General features: G+C 34.9%; 1 protein-coding gene across 1 annotated transcript; it reads right to left on the reverse strand.

Annotated features, from left to right (window-relative positions):
* Positions 1 to 7,729: 7,729 nt before the first annotated feature.
* LOC129239076 (glucose dehydrogenase [FAD, quinone]) lies at positions 7,730 to 9,858 on the reverse strand. The gene is made up of 2 exons (XM_054874360.1): positions 9,416 to 9,858; positions 7,730 to 9,359 (listed from the first exon to the last, which is right to left on the reverse strand). The coding sequence occupies exons 1-2, from the start codon at positions 9,792 to 9,794 to the stop codon at positions 7,861 to 7,863; spliced, it is 1,878 nt and encodes a 625-aa protein (XP_054730335.1). The 5' UTR covers positions 9,795 to 9,858; the 3' UTR covers positions 7,730 to 7,860.
* Positions 9,859 to 17,624: the final 7,766 nt, after the last annotated feature.

The raw sequence follows: 17,624 nt of genomic DNA on the forward strand, positions 1-17,624 counted from the left end.
AAATACATATATAGGTATGTCTATACTTCTCTGTATAAGTAAAATATTTTAAATGTTAAGTAATTAATGCCTACATAGAGTATTGACGAAGAGGAAATACATTTTGCGCATGCACATCCCGCCGAAAAAATTCAACTTTTGCGTGCACACATGAGCAAGATCTTCCTACATATGTATGTACGTACGAGTATACTCTGAAAAAAGGGCTGAAAAAAGACGCTTGTATCTGGCCGTTTGTATAGATCAATGTTAGTACGTACAAAATTATTCTTAATTAAAATTACTCATACGACCTTTTTGACGTGATAACGTCTTATAATTCGATTTAACAGGCTGCACGCACGAAAAAATGTGTCGTTACCTTGCTCATTAGTGTTACCTTGCTCATTGCCGTTACCTTGCTCATTAGTGTTACCTTGCTCATTGCCGCTACCTTGCTCATATGTCGTTACCTTGCTCATTGCCGTTACCTTGACTGAACTGCAAGCGAAAGCGCGGAACGAACGACAAAGCAAACAAAGCAAACGAACGGCAACGTTCGACATCTTGCTCTCTCCTACTTAAGTGAGCGTATATATGTATGTATATGCGCATATGTACATATATAAATCCACGTATTTGTATTTGCATATGCCTTCTTATTGATTTTTATTAATTTGATTTACTTGAAGAATTTAAAATAAAACCAAGTTTGTTAAAAATACCTGTTGTTTTAATGTTATTATTATTTTTTGACGTGATAACGTCTTATAATTCTATGTAGCCGGCTGCACGCACCAAAAAATGCGTCGTTATCTTGCTCATGCGTCGTTACCTTGCTTGAACAGCATGTTATGTTATGTTATGTTATGTTATGTTATGTTATGTTATGTTATGTTATGTTATGTTATGTTATGTTATGTTATGTTATGTTATGTTATGTTATGTTATGTTATGTTATGTTATGTTATGTTATGTTATGTTATGTTATGTTATGTTATGTTATGTTATGTTATGTTATGTTATGTTATGTTATGTTATGTTATGTTATGTTATGTTATGTTATGTTATGTTATGTTATGTTATGTTATGTTATGTTATGTTATGTTATGTTATGTTATGTTATGTTATGTTATGTTATGTTATGTTATGTTATGTTATGTTATGTTATGTTATGTTATGTTATGTTATGTTATGTTATGTTATGTTATGTTATGTTAAGTTATGTTAAGTTATGTTATGTTATGTTATGTTATGTTAAAGTAATTATATTATGTTATGTTAATGTTAACTCATTCTCTATATCCATACAAGATAGTTGATATGTTATGTTATGTTATGTTATGTTATGTTATGTTATATTATGTTATGTTATGTTAAAGTATATTATGTTATGTTAATGTTAACTCCTTCTCTATATCCATACAAAATATCTATCAAACAAATAAAATTAAAATTTTCTTTTGAAAAATGCAACCATTCAATCAGTATTTTCTTATGACGTTATCATGTTAAACTATCGTCAGTAAACCGACTTTACAGACAACCTTTTTTTAATCCAAGCAAATCTAAAGTACCTGTATAACGGAACAGGATTACCTCTCTGGTCAAAAGACTGGTTTATTGATTTATTTGTAAAACAAAATAAAATATAATAAAATGAAGCAAAATGAGATAGAATTAATTAAAATAGTAAAATAAATAAATGTAATTAAGTCTAGTAGAATATAATAAAAAATGAGATAAACTAAAATAAGATAAAAATAATTTAAAAGTTAACTTTTATTTATTTATGTATTAACCCAAATAATGAAAATAATTAGAAAAGAAAATAAATGCAAACTTTCATAAAAAAAAAATTATTAAATTGAATTGAAGTAAATATAATAGGATAAATAATTAGAGTAGAATAAATGAACAAATGAAACAAAAATAAAATAAAAATGAAACAAATTAAAAGCTAGATTTCATTTTATTTTTGAAACAAAATATATTTCATTAAAAAATAAAGCAAAATTAATTTAAGTTAAAGAAAATAAATCCAATTAAATTGAATTATCTCTAATAGAATAAAATAAATTAAATTAAATAAAAGTAAAACAGATTTAGCGCTACAGTTTATTTATTATTATTAATTTATTTATTAAAAAAGGAATCAAAATTAAATTGAATTAAAGAAAATAAATCAAATTAAACTGAATTAACTCCTTTAACATAAAATAATAAAAATATAATATAAAATGAAATACAAATAAAATAAAATAAAGTACATACAGCTGTTGTCAGCTAATTAGAAACGCTCTCTTTTGATAAACGCTTGATGAGCATAATATTAAACTGTTTAAGGGGGAGGTAGGGTTTAGCGCTAAAAAAAAACCACTTTTTTTGTGAATTTTTTACAGAAATATGGCTTAAGATACTTTAATAAAATCAGTTACATGTTATTGTACATCTTTTCAATAAGTTTTTAAAAAATAATTAATAATAAAATATTGACAAATAAGCCCATGACAGAGTTTTTTTGGAGATATGTTTTTCGAGAGGTGCTCTGCGGTGCCAATCGGCATTCGTCGTAGAATCATCTGAAACTAAAAAAGTCGAATTTTTCAGTTAAAGTATGACGTAATGCTCCCCCCTACATTAATAAAATTTTTTTTTTTTAATTTTTGTAGTTTTGGTGGCAAAAAAACGTAAAACGAGCATTTTTGGCGAAAAATTTCGCCATATTTGTAAGTGAAAAACAACCTTAAAAAACAAAAAATAAAAAAAAAACAGTGTAGGGGGGAGGTATTTTTGATTTAGAAAACGTGTGCCAAATTTGAAAAGAATCGGTTGAATAGTTTCGGAGTTGTGATTGGCACCGACTTTTAAGAAGTCGTTTCGGGAAAAACGCATTTGAAAAAATGACTCTGAGAAATTATCGATGCTCCGCATTCGAGGTAGAGTGCCTACAAAGGCTATAACTTTGAGAGTTCTGCTCCGATCCACTTAAAATTTTGACACAAAATTCTTGAAATGATTTACTATAAGATGAGTGAAGAAAAAAAATTTCGATTTTGTGACCCTACCCCCCCCCCCCCCCCCCCCCCTTAAATTTACCGTTATTTTTTCTCTTAAAATCATTTGCATTGCTTTTGTTACTCTATTTACTACCCAACGCGCCTAGTTTTGTAGTTGTGTAATTGAAGTACCGTTAATATTATCCAACGCAGTGCATGGGTTACTTAGTTCAAGGTAAATAAACTGAGACGAGTAATTAGAAACAGTTGTTCAATGGAAGCATATTCGGCAAGTTGTGTTATTTTAATAATAATATAATCGACTTTTTGGTATGTATGATTGATCAACTCCCAAAGTTTTTGCAACCTCTTCTTGCGTTTGAGCCGGATCTTGATCGAGCAATTCCTCCAATTCGGTATCCATGAACTTTGGCGGCGCGGCCAAAATCACCACTTTTAAAGCGTGCAAACCACTTCTGGCACGTTCGCTCAGCTAGAGCATGCTCACCATAAACTTCCACCAAGATACGATGACTTTCGGCTGCTTTTTTCTTCATATTAAAGAATTCCCCGCAAAAACACATTATTTGGCACGAAATTCGACATTTTCAAGTGTGGTAAAAATATTGTTGTTTACGCTTCAAATAAAAAACTTATACTGACGTTTGTGCCTTACGACAGTAGCTCTCCAATGAATGTTTGGAAATGTGGATCGATGGAATAATAATCAAGTTACGCCATCTGTTGTAAAACCGCACGAACTTATCCATAGACCAAATATATATATTAAATTGGTTGTTTAAAAGCAACTAAAATAATCGTCTTCAAGATGTGTAATGGGAAAAAGCAGCAGCTGTACACCTGCCCTGCCCAGCTCCATTTTTGACCTTCGTAAGGCTGGAAAGTCGTACAGTGAAATTTCTAAGCAAGTCAAATGCTCAAAAAAAATGGTTTTTAACGCCTTAAAGCATATCCAATCTTTTAAGACTGTTGCCAATGTTCCACGTAAGAAAAGGCCCCGGAAAATTTCAGCAGAAATTGACCGCAAGATAGCAATCATCTCCAAAAGAGACCCAAAAAAGACTTCCACTGACATCCAACGGGAAATTCAGGATCAATATAATTTCAAAATATCCAAGAGGACAATTGCTCGGCGTCTGGTCGAATCTGGACTGCATGGCAGAGCAGCACGCAAGAAGCCCCTTCTAACCAAGATACAAAGGAGACGGCGAATAGTCTTTGCGAGATCCCATTGGTCATGGACTCCAAATCAATAGAAATATATCGTTTGGAGCGATGAAACCAAGATAAATCGCATAGGCCCAGATGGTAAAAGGTATGTTCGATGGCCAATCAACCAAGAATTCAATCCTCGCTACGTTTCGTGGGTAGTGAAGCATTGTGGAGGATCAATCATGGTGTGGGGATGTTTCTGGTGGAATGGTGTTGGCCCAATCCATAGGATTGATGGAATTTTAAATAAGGAGAAATACGTCGATATAATAAAAAATGTAATGTTGCCGTGGGCTGAGGAAAATTTGCCTGTTATATGGAAGTTTCAACAGGATAATGATCCAAAGTACACGGCAAAGTTGACGAAACAGTTTTTCGACGAAAATTTCATCAATGTTTTGGAATGGCCATCATCCAGTGCGGACTTAAACCCAATAGAGCATCTCTGGGGTGACGTTAAAAAAGCCGTGAGTGCCAAAAATATCCCAAATATGGATGTCCTTTTTGCCGAAGTAAAAACGGCATGGCAAGCAATACCTGTGGCGCGCTGTCAGAATCTCATTACATCAATGCGCAATCGATGTGAGGCAGTGTTGAAGCAAAAGGGTTATGGAACCATATACTAACATAATGTTTATGTAGATCTGATAATACATTACTGTTTCTAATTAGTTGCCCTATCCAGCATTTCACATGCTTTAAAAAATATATATATATATTTAATAAAGAATTGCGATTAAATTGTTTTCCACTAGTTTTTAAGTTTATCATATGTTTAAATAAAATTGGCAAAAAGTTATGAAAATACGTGTTTAAAAGGAAAATGGAAAATTTATTTTGAAATAAGTGTCGTTTCTAATTAGCTGTCAACAGCTGTATATATGTATATATCGTAATACGAAACAAAATTAAATTAAATGAAATTAAAAAAAAATAAACAAACAAAATAAACGATGTACACTTAAATTAAAATAAAAGTTACAGTTCCTTTATTTATGAAACAATAAATAATAAAATAGATGTGGGAATGCTGTAATCCCAAGTCTCTTTTTCGATGGCTCAAAACTTAATTTCCCCTTATAAAAAAATATGCATACATATATTCATTATATATAAGTGCATACGTTATTTGAATTGAATTAAATTAAATTAAATAAAATAAAATAAATAGAATAGAATAAATAAACACAAAGTATAAATAAAAATGAAATAAAATAAAATAAAATAAACTACATATTACATTAAAACAAATTTTGATTAAGTTGAATTACCTAACACAGAATCACATGGATAGAATAAAATAAATAAAAAGCAAAATAAATTAAAATGAAACAAATAAAGAAAGAAGTAAGGCAAGAAAATCAGAACGAAAATTAAAAAAAAAGAATATAAAAATAAAATGAAGTAAACTAAAATAAAAAAAGTAAAATAAAATAAAGCAAACTTACATTAAAACAAATTATAAAATAGAATTAAAAACTATGTAGAAATAAAATAAAATACTGAATGAAATTAAAGTAAAATAAATACAATTAAATTAAATTAAATAAAAAAAATGAAATAAAATAAACTTAATCAAATAAAGCAAATAAAATAAAATAAAATTAATTAAATTAAGTAAAGTAAAATCAAATAATGCAATAGTTGCAAATTATGCAATACCTTTTTGCTTAAAAAATATTTAATTCGTTCTGCCGGACAGGCTGTTCATTAATTTTCTCTCTGAATCTTGTTACAAAGTACAAGAAATTCAGATTTTGTGATTGCAATAGAAAAGCAAATACTTATATAGTCCTTTTCTGTCAGGAGTTTACTCATAATGAACAGAAATACTTGTCTAGCCATCAATAGATTTAAGTATGCAGATATTTATTTATTTCAATGCAATATTACGCATATTAGACAGATAAACAAATCTAAATGGAACTATTACTGCTTTTTCTTTCCATATATAATATGTACGAGTATTCCTTTATTTGTTACAATATTCGATATATTTTTCATTATAAATATTTTTCAAATATAGTTAATTATATAACAAAAACCTTAGCAATTAAATTTCCAAACTTTGTACCAAATTCACAAAAATTTAACAAATTTCATCAAAATCAGAATCTTTCGAAGACTTCTGGGTATGCAGTTTCATAGCCAATTCAATTAGAGTATAATAAAGTAAAAATTCGAAGGCGCTCAAAAATCGCGTTGTTTTGAAAATTTTCTTCGCATACAATGTGGCGCATTTTTTTCCATGTAAAAGACTTCGGGACGTGTACTACTATATACGAAAGGAAATTTTGACAAATATTTTCGTGATAAATTTTCATTCTCAAACGTCCCATTTAAGATGGAGTTTTATTTTTTTCTTAAGCAAGCGCTCAAATTGAATAGAATACTGGCAATTATGAATTTATATTTTATTACAGAACTAGCATTTCCCAGTGGGCTTCGCACCACCATACATAAAATGTTTTTTTTATATCGCAAGAAATTTTTCATATTAAGTTTTCTTTATAGAACTCGTAAAATGTTTAATCAGTTGAATTAGTTGATTTTTTTCATTCAAAATACTTTCTAAAGATGTCACAATAGCCTTTTCTGTACTTTTTTAAAATTTGATTGCGGTGGTCACCTATATACAGGTAAGGTGAAAGAGCCGATAAAAACTTGTAATTAAACTTTGATTCTTTAATTTCCATTTCAATTTTTTGCGCTAAATAAATTATGCTAAAATAAATAAAGTTAAAAATGTTTTTCCAGTTCCTTGAATGCTCCAGTTTTTATTATATTTTCGTCCAAAATTAATATTAACATAATACACTTACAACCACAACAGTACAACAGAAACGCTCATAAGCGGCTGTGTATTTGTTGTTGTTTTTCCCATACAGGCATTTCGTATGAGAGGAAACCATTACTCACATAAAATGTCATAACTCAGGAACGGCTGCACCGATTTCAATCAAACATCACACAAACCACCTCCTCAAAGATAGAAAAGAACTCTAAAATTTTTGTGTCAATCGGTTCGGCGGTTCTTGAGTTATAAGATTACCAAGGAAATGTAACTTATTTTTATATATATAGATATTGATAATTATGTGACAGAAATCGACGTGTAACACACATCACATAACGATTGGTATGGTGATCAACCGTTTAAAAGGGAGATGCGCGGACTTATAAATTGGTTCTACAAATTGGGCTAGCCTACTCCAAAATTATAACGGATTATGTTATTAAATTTTACCAATTTTTCCAAAAATTTAAAAGAAATAATATAAGTTCAGCTATTTTCGTAAATTTTCCAGAATGCGCCAAAAAATCAAATTCTTACCTGCTCTGAAACTTAGAAAAGGAAAAACTCAACCTTCATTCCACTCGAAACCTTTTATGATTATTTTGATTTTTTGCAGTTTCGATCGATTACACACAGTTTATTACTGAATGAGCCATCTATCCTTAATATCTAAGCATTTCATCTTCTTCTTCAATTCTATTTACATACAAATAAAATTTTTTTCGATTACATACATACACAAAATAAATAAATAGATTACAAAATGTCTCAGAATTACCCGCATAAATCCGAAGAAGAAATATTCCGCCCCATGAAAACGCAGACCCTAACCCGATCACCCTAAGCTACAAACTAAATTATCGTGTTTTTAATCCAAAACTCTTTGATCATGTCCGATCCCTTTTCTGCAATCATTATTACCGGCGCATTTGTGTTGGCACTCACCAACTTCGGCATAATACTCGCATCGATCACCCGCAAGCCGCGTATGCCATACACACGCAATTGTGGATCCACCACAGCTTCGGGATCCCAATAAGGGCCCATTTTACAAGTGCCCACTGGATGATAAATAGTTACTGTGTAGTGGCGTATCATACACTCCCAATAGGGATCGGTGAACATCTGCAAATGCTGACAGCCGGGCCATTTGATCGATGAGATGCGCGAACCAAAGCGCTGCATGGCTTTTGTGCGCGAGAGCGCCACTGCGATCTTCGCACCCTCTACTAGAGACTTTGTATCGAGTTCGTCGCTTAAGTAATTCGGAAAAATGTATGGGTAGTCGAAGGGATTGTTGCTACGCAATTTGATCGAGCCAATACTACGCGGACGCAACAACATTGGTATGATGCTCCAGGCATCGCGATTGTTTATCTTCTCGAATACTGCGCGATAGAAAGCGTCTGTGAGACCATGTGCTTTGCGCAACTGAGAACCGCCATCCGAGTTTGTCGAGCCAGACACGAAGTGAAATTCAATGTCAGGCCAATCAAGCGAAGCGTTGGCATATTTCGTATTCACAAAAGCAAGACCCTCAACGCCGCCAAGTATGGTGAGTGGTCCTTGTCCGAAGACAGCGTACTGCAGCACTGTCGACATGGAGTGAAAGCGGCTCTCCACAATGGAAACTGGTTGATTGACGAGAAATGTGAGTCCACCAAGTCCAATGTGATCCTGCATGTTCTCACCTACATTGAGGTCTTTAATGACAGGTATGCGATGTTTGGCCAACTCTTTACGTGGTCCAATACCTGATAACATCAGCAGTTGTGGAGAGTTGACGGAGCCACCCGATAAGATGACCTCTTTCGTGGCGCGTATGCGGTAAATGCGCTGATTCTTGACAAATTCAACACCGAATGCTAATTTTGTCACCGGATCGATCATGATGCGTGTAACGTGTGAGTGCATAGATATGTGTAGATTAGAACGTAATCGAGCTGGCCGTAGAAAGGCCTTGGCGCTGCTGCAACGACTACCGCGGCGAGTTGTGCCCTGTGCTATCATAAAGCCTGCCTGTTTCTCGCCATTCAAGTCGCGATTCTCGTAACCCATTTCGACACCAGCTTCAACGAAACTAGCCGCCAGCGGTGTGTGATAGGGAGCCTCACCCACTGTCAAATAGCCACCGGTTGAATGGTAAGGAGTGCTGGCTAAGTAGGGATTTGTATTATCCTCCGACTTTTTGAAGTAGTATAAAGCATCACGATAACCCCAGCCAGGGTTGCCTAGTGCCTCCCAGTTGTCATAGTCGATTTTGCTGCCACGTAAATACAACATATAGTTCAGCACACTGGAACCACCGAGCACTTTACCGCGTGGCCAATTACAGCGTCCATTATTCATAGCTGTGGGAAGAGGAAATGTTTATTGTTATCTTGTAAAGTAAAGTTATCGAGCTTACCTAAACAAAATTTGCCGGAAGGTTCCGTTTTATATTTCCAATCCATTTTGCTCAATTGTAGGTATCCAGCCATCAGTGGCACATCCGAAATTTCAGTTTCATCGCCGCCGGCCTCCAATAGGAGGACATTCCAATTTTCCACCTCCGTTAGCCGGTTAGCCACCACTGCGCCCGCTGAACCGGCGCCTATCACTATGAAATCATAGCGCTCAAGTATCTCATCAGTGGGCAGATCCTCCGCTCTCGACTCGGGATCCATAATCTCCTCGTACTGGAAATAAGCTATGGCCGCAACAAGCATCGGTATAAACCAGCTGTTGCTGGTGGCGGCCGTCACAGCGCCACCTATCGCCGTTGCCGCGCCTACAATTGCGCTCATTTTTAAGAATTACGGGAAAGGTGTTTTACCAGTTTCTACTTCTTGTTTGCAAGCGCATTGGAGAAATCAACTGCAATAAAAAATAAAGAAAAATATTAAAATATTTCGAATATTGTTGAGTGACGAACAATACGAGTATTAGGATGTGCATATAAGATTTAGAGGCAAAGCATACTGAAGTCGTTTCTGTTTTACCAGACGACCAGTTGAAGAAGAAATACCATCTGAAGCGTATCATAAAACATGGCCGATTTGAAGCTACTGCTGACATTAGTAAAGTTTTTAGAGAAGATGCAACCATACAAGCGAAAATTCATCAAAGGCAACGTTAAAACTGAACTTATATTGTATTTGTTCCAGCAGAAAAAATGTTTTTAAATGTTATTAAATCTTACTTCGCAATATTTATCATCGATGACTTCATAAGCTCAACACTACCCGTGAATGGGTCCACAAATCTTACGCAGATACTCAATGTTAAACACTTCCATCACGTCGTATTATTTCATCACCTAGGCCTCTACCCCGTAGTTTACAGAGTCCAGTTTGTCCAGACAAAACTTTATTTCTGAAGTAGTTACCAAGAAAGTGTTGCCGTTACATATCTTTAATGACTTAGTTTATGCTGAGTGTCAAGTAACGAGCACAGAAAACAGCTCTGTAAATAAGAGTGTTCCTAGAAAATAAAATCCTGGAAACTGGTTGGCCAATACCGTCAACTTAAGTAGCTTACCATTCAGGTCCCCGGGATTACGTAGTATAATAAATGCACAAAAAAGTAAATAGTCTTATAAATTTTCTATTTCGTCCTTCAAAGAATTCAGGTAAAGCTGTCTTTTTTTTAGAAAACTACTTCCATCTCTAAAGATTCGAGATTCGGCACCTCCTTTTGTCTGACACACATCGTTGAATAGAAAAATAGAATCGTATAGAAGAGCCTCGCGGAGTGGATATCTTCTTTCTTATTGAAGAGGCTGGCAAAAACGTACCAGCTAAAGAAATCTGGGAAAATCTTTGAAAATGATAAAACTTTGTTGTGAACGAACTAAACCTATAGAAAGAACGCAAACGAAGAAGAAATTGCCCAAGCCAATATTATCAGCGCAGGTCATTAGGCATCGTGTAATTCTGTTGCAGGGTTACTTAAATTTGGTTCTTAAGTGGCTAGATTGTGCCCATCTACCCTCAATTAATGGTATTCCAATTGTGTTTTCTATGCAGAGCGACAAGGGACCTCGTTCCTGGTTTTACCTGGAGAGCGCTACCTTGAGTAAGTGTGATAATAAAATACCGATTTCTGGGAGATGAAATTTTGTAAGACAGGAGATGGCATTTTAGTGGACAACAGCTAATCCCACTTTACCTGAATACGTGGGTAACAGATGAAATAAAAATAAATTTGTAAAAGAAGATGCACGCATTGAGATTGAAATTTACAGGAATGCTGCTGAAGCCACATCTCTTGTCCAGATATAAATCCAGGTTGTTCCGATTACGTAGAACCGCCTGTGGTTAGAACTACTAAATTCAAATAAAAACTCTGTAGAAGTGAACGACTATTTATCTTTAGCTCTGCTTATTATTCAAGTTTGAGGTTTCCAATCAAAACTCTGTCAATGTTTCCCAACTAATTTTAATTTTATAATTATTCTCCATACTTTTCCGAATTCCTTTACGATGCATTTGATCGATTTTCAATAATCATGATTTCAATAACGAAGAAAAATTTTTAAAGCGATAATGTTTCACACTTGAAAAGGATTCAGGTAAAGTTGGCAGAGTAACGCTGTAATTAATCATCTTCAAATGTTTAATACTCGTGATGGGACTTAATAGAGCAAAGTTGGAATGAAAAAAAAAAAAATTGATTTGGCAAAAAAAAGAACAAATCGGATTTGAGATAAGTGGGAAATAGTTTTCATACGTTATGAAGTTATGAAATATTTTTTCTTTAATGCTTCATAAGACCACATCGTGCAAAAGTTCTCTAGACCCTTCTTAGTTTTTATAAACAATGTTTTTTTAATATCCCAATTTAATTGAGAAAAAAGTAAGGTTAAAATAATAATGATGATCTTTCATGTATGAATGCATACTCAACTTATTACATCTGTCACAAATATCAGGCCGAGTCGATTTGTGGGGAGGCAAAAAAATCGCTCATTGCTCTGTGAAAATCGTATTCTAGGGATCAAGATAAGAAACTTTGCCGAAGGAACCATACCTCTAAAACGAATTCTGATGTCCCCCAATTTGGGTCGAACTTTTTAGTTTCTTTTCTCATGTAAAGGCCAAAAATGGTGATATTTTGAAATGATTGTATGGGGTACCCCCCAGGGGAGTTCCAGGGGGTGTGCCACTGGCATGGGTGGATCGGCCGTCCAAAGTAAGTGGGGGTCGGTCATACATTTGGACTCGATTGGAGCACTCTAAATGGGTCAAAGTGGGATTTTTCGTTCGACCCAAATTGGGGGACGTCTGAATTCGTTTTAGAGGTATGGTTCCTTAGGCAAAGTTTCTTATTTTGATCCCTAGAATACGATTTTCACAGAGCAATGGGCGATTGTTTTGCCTCCCCATAAAAGGCACTAAAAGTTCGACCCAAATTGGGGGACATCAGAATTCGTTTTAGAGGTATGGTACGATTTTCACAGAGCACTGAGCGATTTTTAAATCGACCCGCCCTAATGCATACTCAACTTATTACATCTGTCACAAATATCAGTCACTAGTTAGAAATTTTCACATAAGACTTAGTTTACGGTTTCAAAATATAAATAAGCAATCTTTCTATAAAATTGGATTTTTTGGCTCTATGAAGAACTAGACTCTATATAATCGGTAAATATTTGTTTAACTATATTAAGAATTGTAGCACAGGTACTAAGCAGCCAGAACCTCTGCCTTAAGGGGTTACATGGGTTTCGTTGGTTCAAAAAATCGATTTATTTTATTTTTTGCTTATTAATTTCTACAACTTCTCAGGAATATTATCCTAAATTTTCAAGTCGATCCGAATAATAAATTCGGAGATACAGCCTTTGGAAGGTGTGCGCTCCAAGCCACTTTTATTGTTACTCAAAACTTTAAACGCGTTTTTCTCGGAACCCTATTTTCAAAGTCGGTTGTCAAATGTTCTCGAAAACTACTCAACCGATTTTGATGAAATTTTACACAGGTGTTCGAAATACAATTTACTCGTGCTTGAACGAAGGATTTTGTTTTTTCTTCAATTGCAACTATTTAAAAAAAACAAAATGTCAAGCAAATTTGATCGAAATTTTCATTGTTTTGCAAAAATGTCTGCCAAAATTCCAATTTTTACTTTTTTTTCTTTCCTTCGTTCAAGCACGAGTTTATGTTCTTAACTAAAGCACTTATTTTTGTTTTTTCATTTTTGAGCACGGAGCATCTTTTTGAGGTCTGCGAAGAGGCAGTAGTCGCTGGGGGCCAAATCTCGAAAATACGGTGGATGGGGAAGCAATGCGAAGCACAATTCGTTCAATTTTGCCATCGTTTTCATTGATTTGTGACACGGTGCATTGTCTTGGTGGAACAACACTTTTTTCTTCGCCATATGAGGCCGTTTCTTTGCGATTTCGTCTTTCAAACGCTCCAATAACGCTATATAATAGTCGCTGTTGATGGTCTGCCCCTTCTGGAGATAGTCGATGAATATTATTCCATGCGCATCCCAAAATACAGACGCCATAATCTTGCCAGCCGACTGCTGCGTCTTTGTTCGCTTTGGGCGGCTTTCACCGGCTGCATGCCACTCAGAAGACTGGAGTGAAATGGTGGATCCATGTTTCATCCATTGTGATGTACCGATGCAAAACATCCGACTTATTGTGCGTAAACATGTCCAAACAGCTCTTTGAATCATCGATTCGTTGTTGTTTTTGCTCCGGTGTGAGCAAACGCGGCACCCATTTGGAAAACACCTTTTTCATACCCAAATGTTCGTGTATTATGGTTTGTACGCTGCCTGCTGATATCTTTAGAATGTCAGCAATCTCCCTCACTTTCACTTTACGGTCGGACATAATGATTTTCAGTGTTTTCCGGAATAACAGCGTCATTTGGCCTTCCAGTAGATGGAATGTCATCGGTGTCTGTACGACCACGTTTGAATTCGGCATACCAATAACAAATGGTTCTTTTTGATGGAGCAGAGTCCGAATAATGTTTTTCAAGCCATTCCTGGCATTCAACAGTATTTTTTTTTTCATTAAAAAACAATGATAAATCAGCACACGGAATTGCTTTGAATTCATTTTTTTTTTTTAACTCAAAAGTAGCGTCTTTTAAAGCACTGTAACTTGTAAACAAATGGTCGGATTAACATATGATTTTGACAGTAAGCCTAAAAAGGTTGCCAACTTTCGAAAAAAATATTGATTTAGTACTAGTGCCGCCATCTATGTGTCAGTCACACACATTATTGAACGTCCTGGTATGGGGTCACGGAAAATGACGTCACAATGGAGGAGTTTTAATTTTTTTTTTTTGAAAATTTCAGAAATTATTCTTTAAATATGTATCTATAAGACAGAAAAAAGTTTGAATTAAATAAATAATTTTTTACATAGAAAAAAAATATTGAAAATAGGCCTTTATTTACCCGCCGAAACCCATGTAGCCCCTTAAAACCAAAATAGGATTTGTAAGATGCTATATTTGGCCGGTTCTTCTCTTTAGAATCGGTTCTTCTCTATACTTTAATGCATAACTTAGTGAATACTTTAACCTATTCAGTCAACCTTATTTTTCTTTCCTTATCTACAACACCAGAACGCACACCACAAATAGGCAGAGGAGCTCGGCCAAACACTGAAAACAAAATGTATAGAAGCGTTAAGAAATAGTGAGAAAAAACCTTCCAACCATAGTCGATGAGAAGCTTTTGCGATGATCGTTTGATTGCAACAGCCAGTCATATCCCTTGCCATGTGTTGAGGGTCTCCTTCAGCAACAGCTAGTTTTAGTTTTTTAATGCAATCGTCTTTCTTTTAACTTTTTTTCGGTATCGGTTATTCATTTATATTAAAAAATTAAGTTAAAAGTCACAGAAAGCTTTATCAGAATGAAAAGGTAACTAACTTATCTTTACTGCCATTATAAATATAATCCTGTCTTTATTGTCGAAGGATATGGTATATAGTTCGATAATTTATTGAAGTTATAGGTTTCAATTCAGGTGCATATCTCAACTTAGTATACTACTGTGGGCAAAAAGTAAGGTGAATTTGGTTGTAAAATGAAAACTCTTTATTTATTCTTGTAAATCAATTTTATCCCCTTCAAAATAATCCCCTCTCGATGAAATACACTTATGCCAACGATTTTTCCAATCCCCGAAACATGCCAAATAGTCCATTTCCGGCATAACCATCAGCACCTTCTTCGTTTCAGCTTTTATCTCCTCAATCGACTCGAAACGCGTTTCCCGGAGTGGTCTCTTGAGTTTTGGGAATAGCCAGAAGTCACACCTAGCCAAATCAGGCGAATTCGGTGGTTGCGGAACGATATGCGTGGAATTTTTGGCGAAATGGTCACGAAGAACGAGTGCAGTGTGAGACGGTGCATTATCGTGATGCAAAAACCAAGAGTTGTTGGCCCATAATTCTGGTCTTTTTAGACGAATTGCTTCACGTAAACGACGCATAACGCTCAAATAATATTCCTTATTAACAGTTTGGCCATGTGGAAGGAATTCATAGTGCACCACACCACGAAAATCGAAAAAAACTATCATCATGACCTTTATTTTTGAACGACTTTGACGTGCTCTTTTCGGTCTGGCCTCGCCTTTAGCACGATATTCGCTTGATTGGTCGGTTGTTTCAGGGTCGTACTCATAAGCATAAATCCAAGTCTCATCTCCCGTAATGATGCATTTGAGCTTGTCCTGATAGTCTGAAAGCATTGTTTCACACACATCAACGCGACGACTTTTTTCCAAGAAATTGAGAGTTTTCGGTACCAAACGAGATTTGACTTTTCGTAGGCCCAAATGGTCTTTCAAAATGGTTTTCACAGTTTCTTCTGATATTCCGATCATATCAGTAAGGTCTTTAACAATCCACCGACGATTTTTGAGCACTAACTCCTTCACTTTATTGACGTGTTGGTCATCTGCTGACGTCGATGGTCGTCCGGAGCGCTCCAAGTCATCAACACGTTCTCTTTGCACCACTTATAAACATTTTTCTGCGACATGGTCGAATCACCAAATGCCTTCTGCAACATGCTAAACGTTTCCGCAGCCGAAATTTCACTCCGCAAACAAAATTTGATGGCACTTCTCTGCTCAATGAAATCAGACATTGTAAAAATCGAAAAATGCACTCTTGGTCGTTTGGTAAACACAAGCGTAAATATATTACTGATAATGACATTCACATGAAAGTTGGCCCAGATGTTATTAACAGTGCTGCCAACTCATGAAAAAAATAACTAGAGCGAAATTTTATTCCCGCAAAGTTTGACAAATAAGTTCACCTTACTTTTTGCCCACAGTAGTAAGCATTTCCTTACATGGCATATTTCCTATTATAAATTTGAAAATTAAGCCTTAAAATGTAAGTTTAATGTCACGCCTGCTATCGTGGAATGAGTCAAAAGGGAAATAGAATGGAAAGTAAATACTCGTATAAGAATATTGAACAGTTTTGAAAAGAAAGTAAATTCGTTCATATCAAAAGTAATAAACAAACACACATTAGATAGATATCTTTTTCTAGACAACCTAATAGAGGTGGACATTCCCAAACTGTATTTGCTTTAGCCCTAATTTGCTTGTATGAATTTCAAATATGCGTTGTATTACCAAATTTCGTAATCGAAATGCTAATAATTTATAGGAGTACTCGTACATATCAATTCGTGACTCAGGTGCCAAGCGCAGCTGTAACTTCCGCCAAGTTTATGCGCCATTTGCGTCTTTTCGAATTTTCGTCTACTCACTGAACAATGGTTTATGGCAAATTCGAAAAGACCGAAATCACAGTTATTTATTATTATGCACACATACATGTATACATTTATACAGTTTTGAAAAGTAGACTTGAGAAAATTGCACTGAAGTCGAAAATTACGTGGCCTGTAGACCGTCATCTAGCCTCAATCGCACCAGCTAATTGGTATGTATTTAATGTCATCAATGACTGCGTGCTAACCAAACGTTTCCGCGAAGAGTGCGAAGAGTTTGTGAATGTATATTTGTATGTATGTATGTATGTATGTATGTATGGATATGAATATCTACTGACATATATTTGGTCAGGAAGAAGAGCGAAATATGCAGATTTAGGGTATTGGGCCTAAGTATGTGCCTTTGACACAATTTTGATTTTAAGCGATGGCGCATAATGGCATATTTTAAAAGGAAAATTTTCATGCTACCAAATAACGTGCTGGCATTCCTCTTCTGATGTGTCCAATGTCAGCAATTCATGCCTCTTGGGAGTTCTAAAAGGCCTGTGGGTAATAAGAGAAACCTAATTTTATACAAGACAAACCAGTTACGAAGGTGGAGAACAGGTTAGATTATAAGCAGATTAGTCAACTTGTCTTATTAACACTGAACTCACAGAGAATGAAACTGGTCCCTAGTACTATCAAAAGATTGTGTGTGGAGGCCTTAGATCCTACTAACAATGTACTATTTCGAGAGTTTCAATGAGAGAGAATAAAAAAATTAAGAATCGGGTATATAGGTCTGCGATCTGCAAAGTATTTAACCAGAAGGCGCCCACATAGTACAAAAAATAGAGTGTGGCCAATATCATACCGTTAAGGTAGTAGTCTGGTAACTTATTTTGAAAA

Source organism: Anastrepha obliqua, chromosome 2, assembly GCF_027943255.1.
Source record: "Anastrepha obliqua isolate idAnaObli1 chromosome 2, idAnaObli1_1.0, whole genome shotgun sequence".
Classification (NCBI taxonomy): Eukaryota; Metazoa; Arthropoda; class Insecta; order Diptera; family Tephritidae; genus Anastrepha; species Anastrepha obliqua.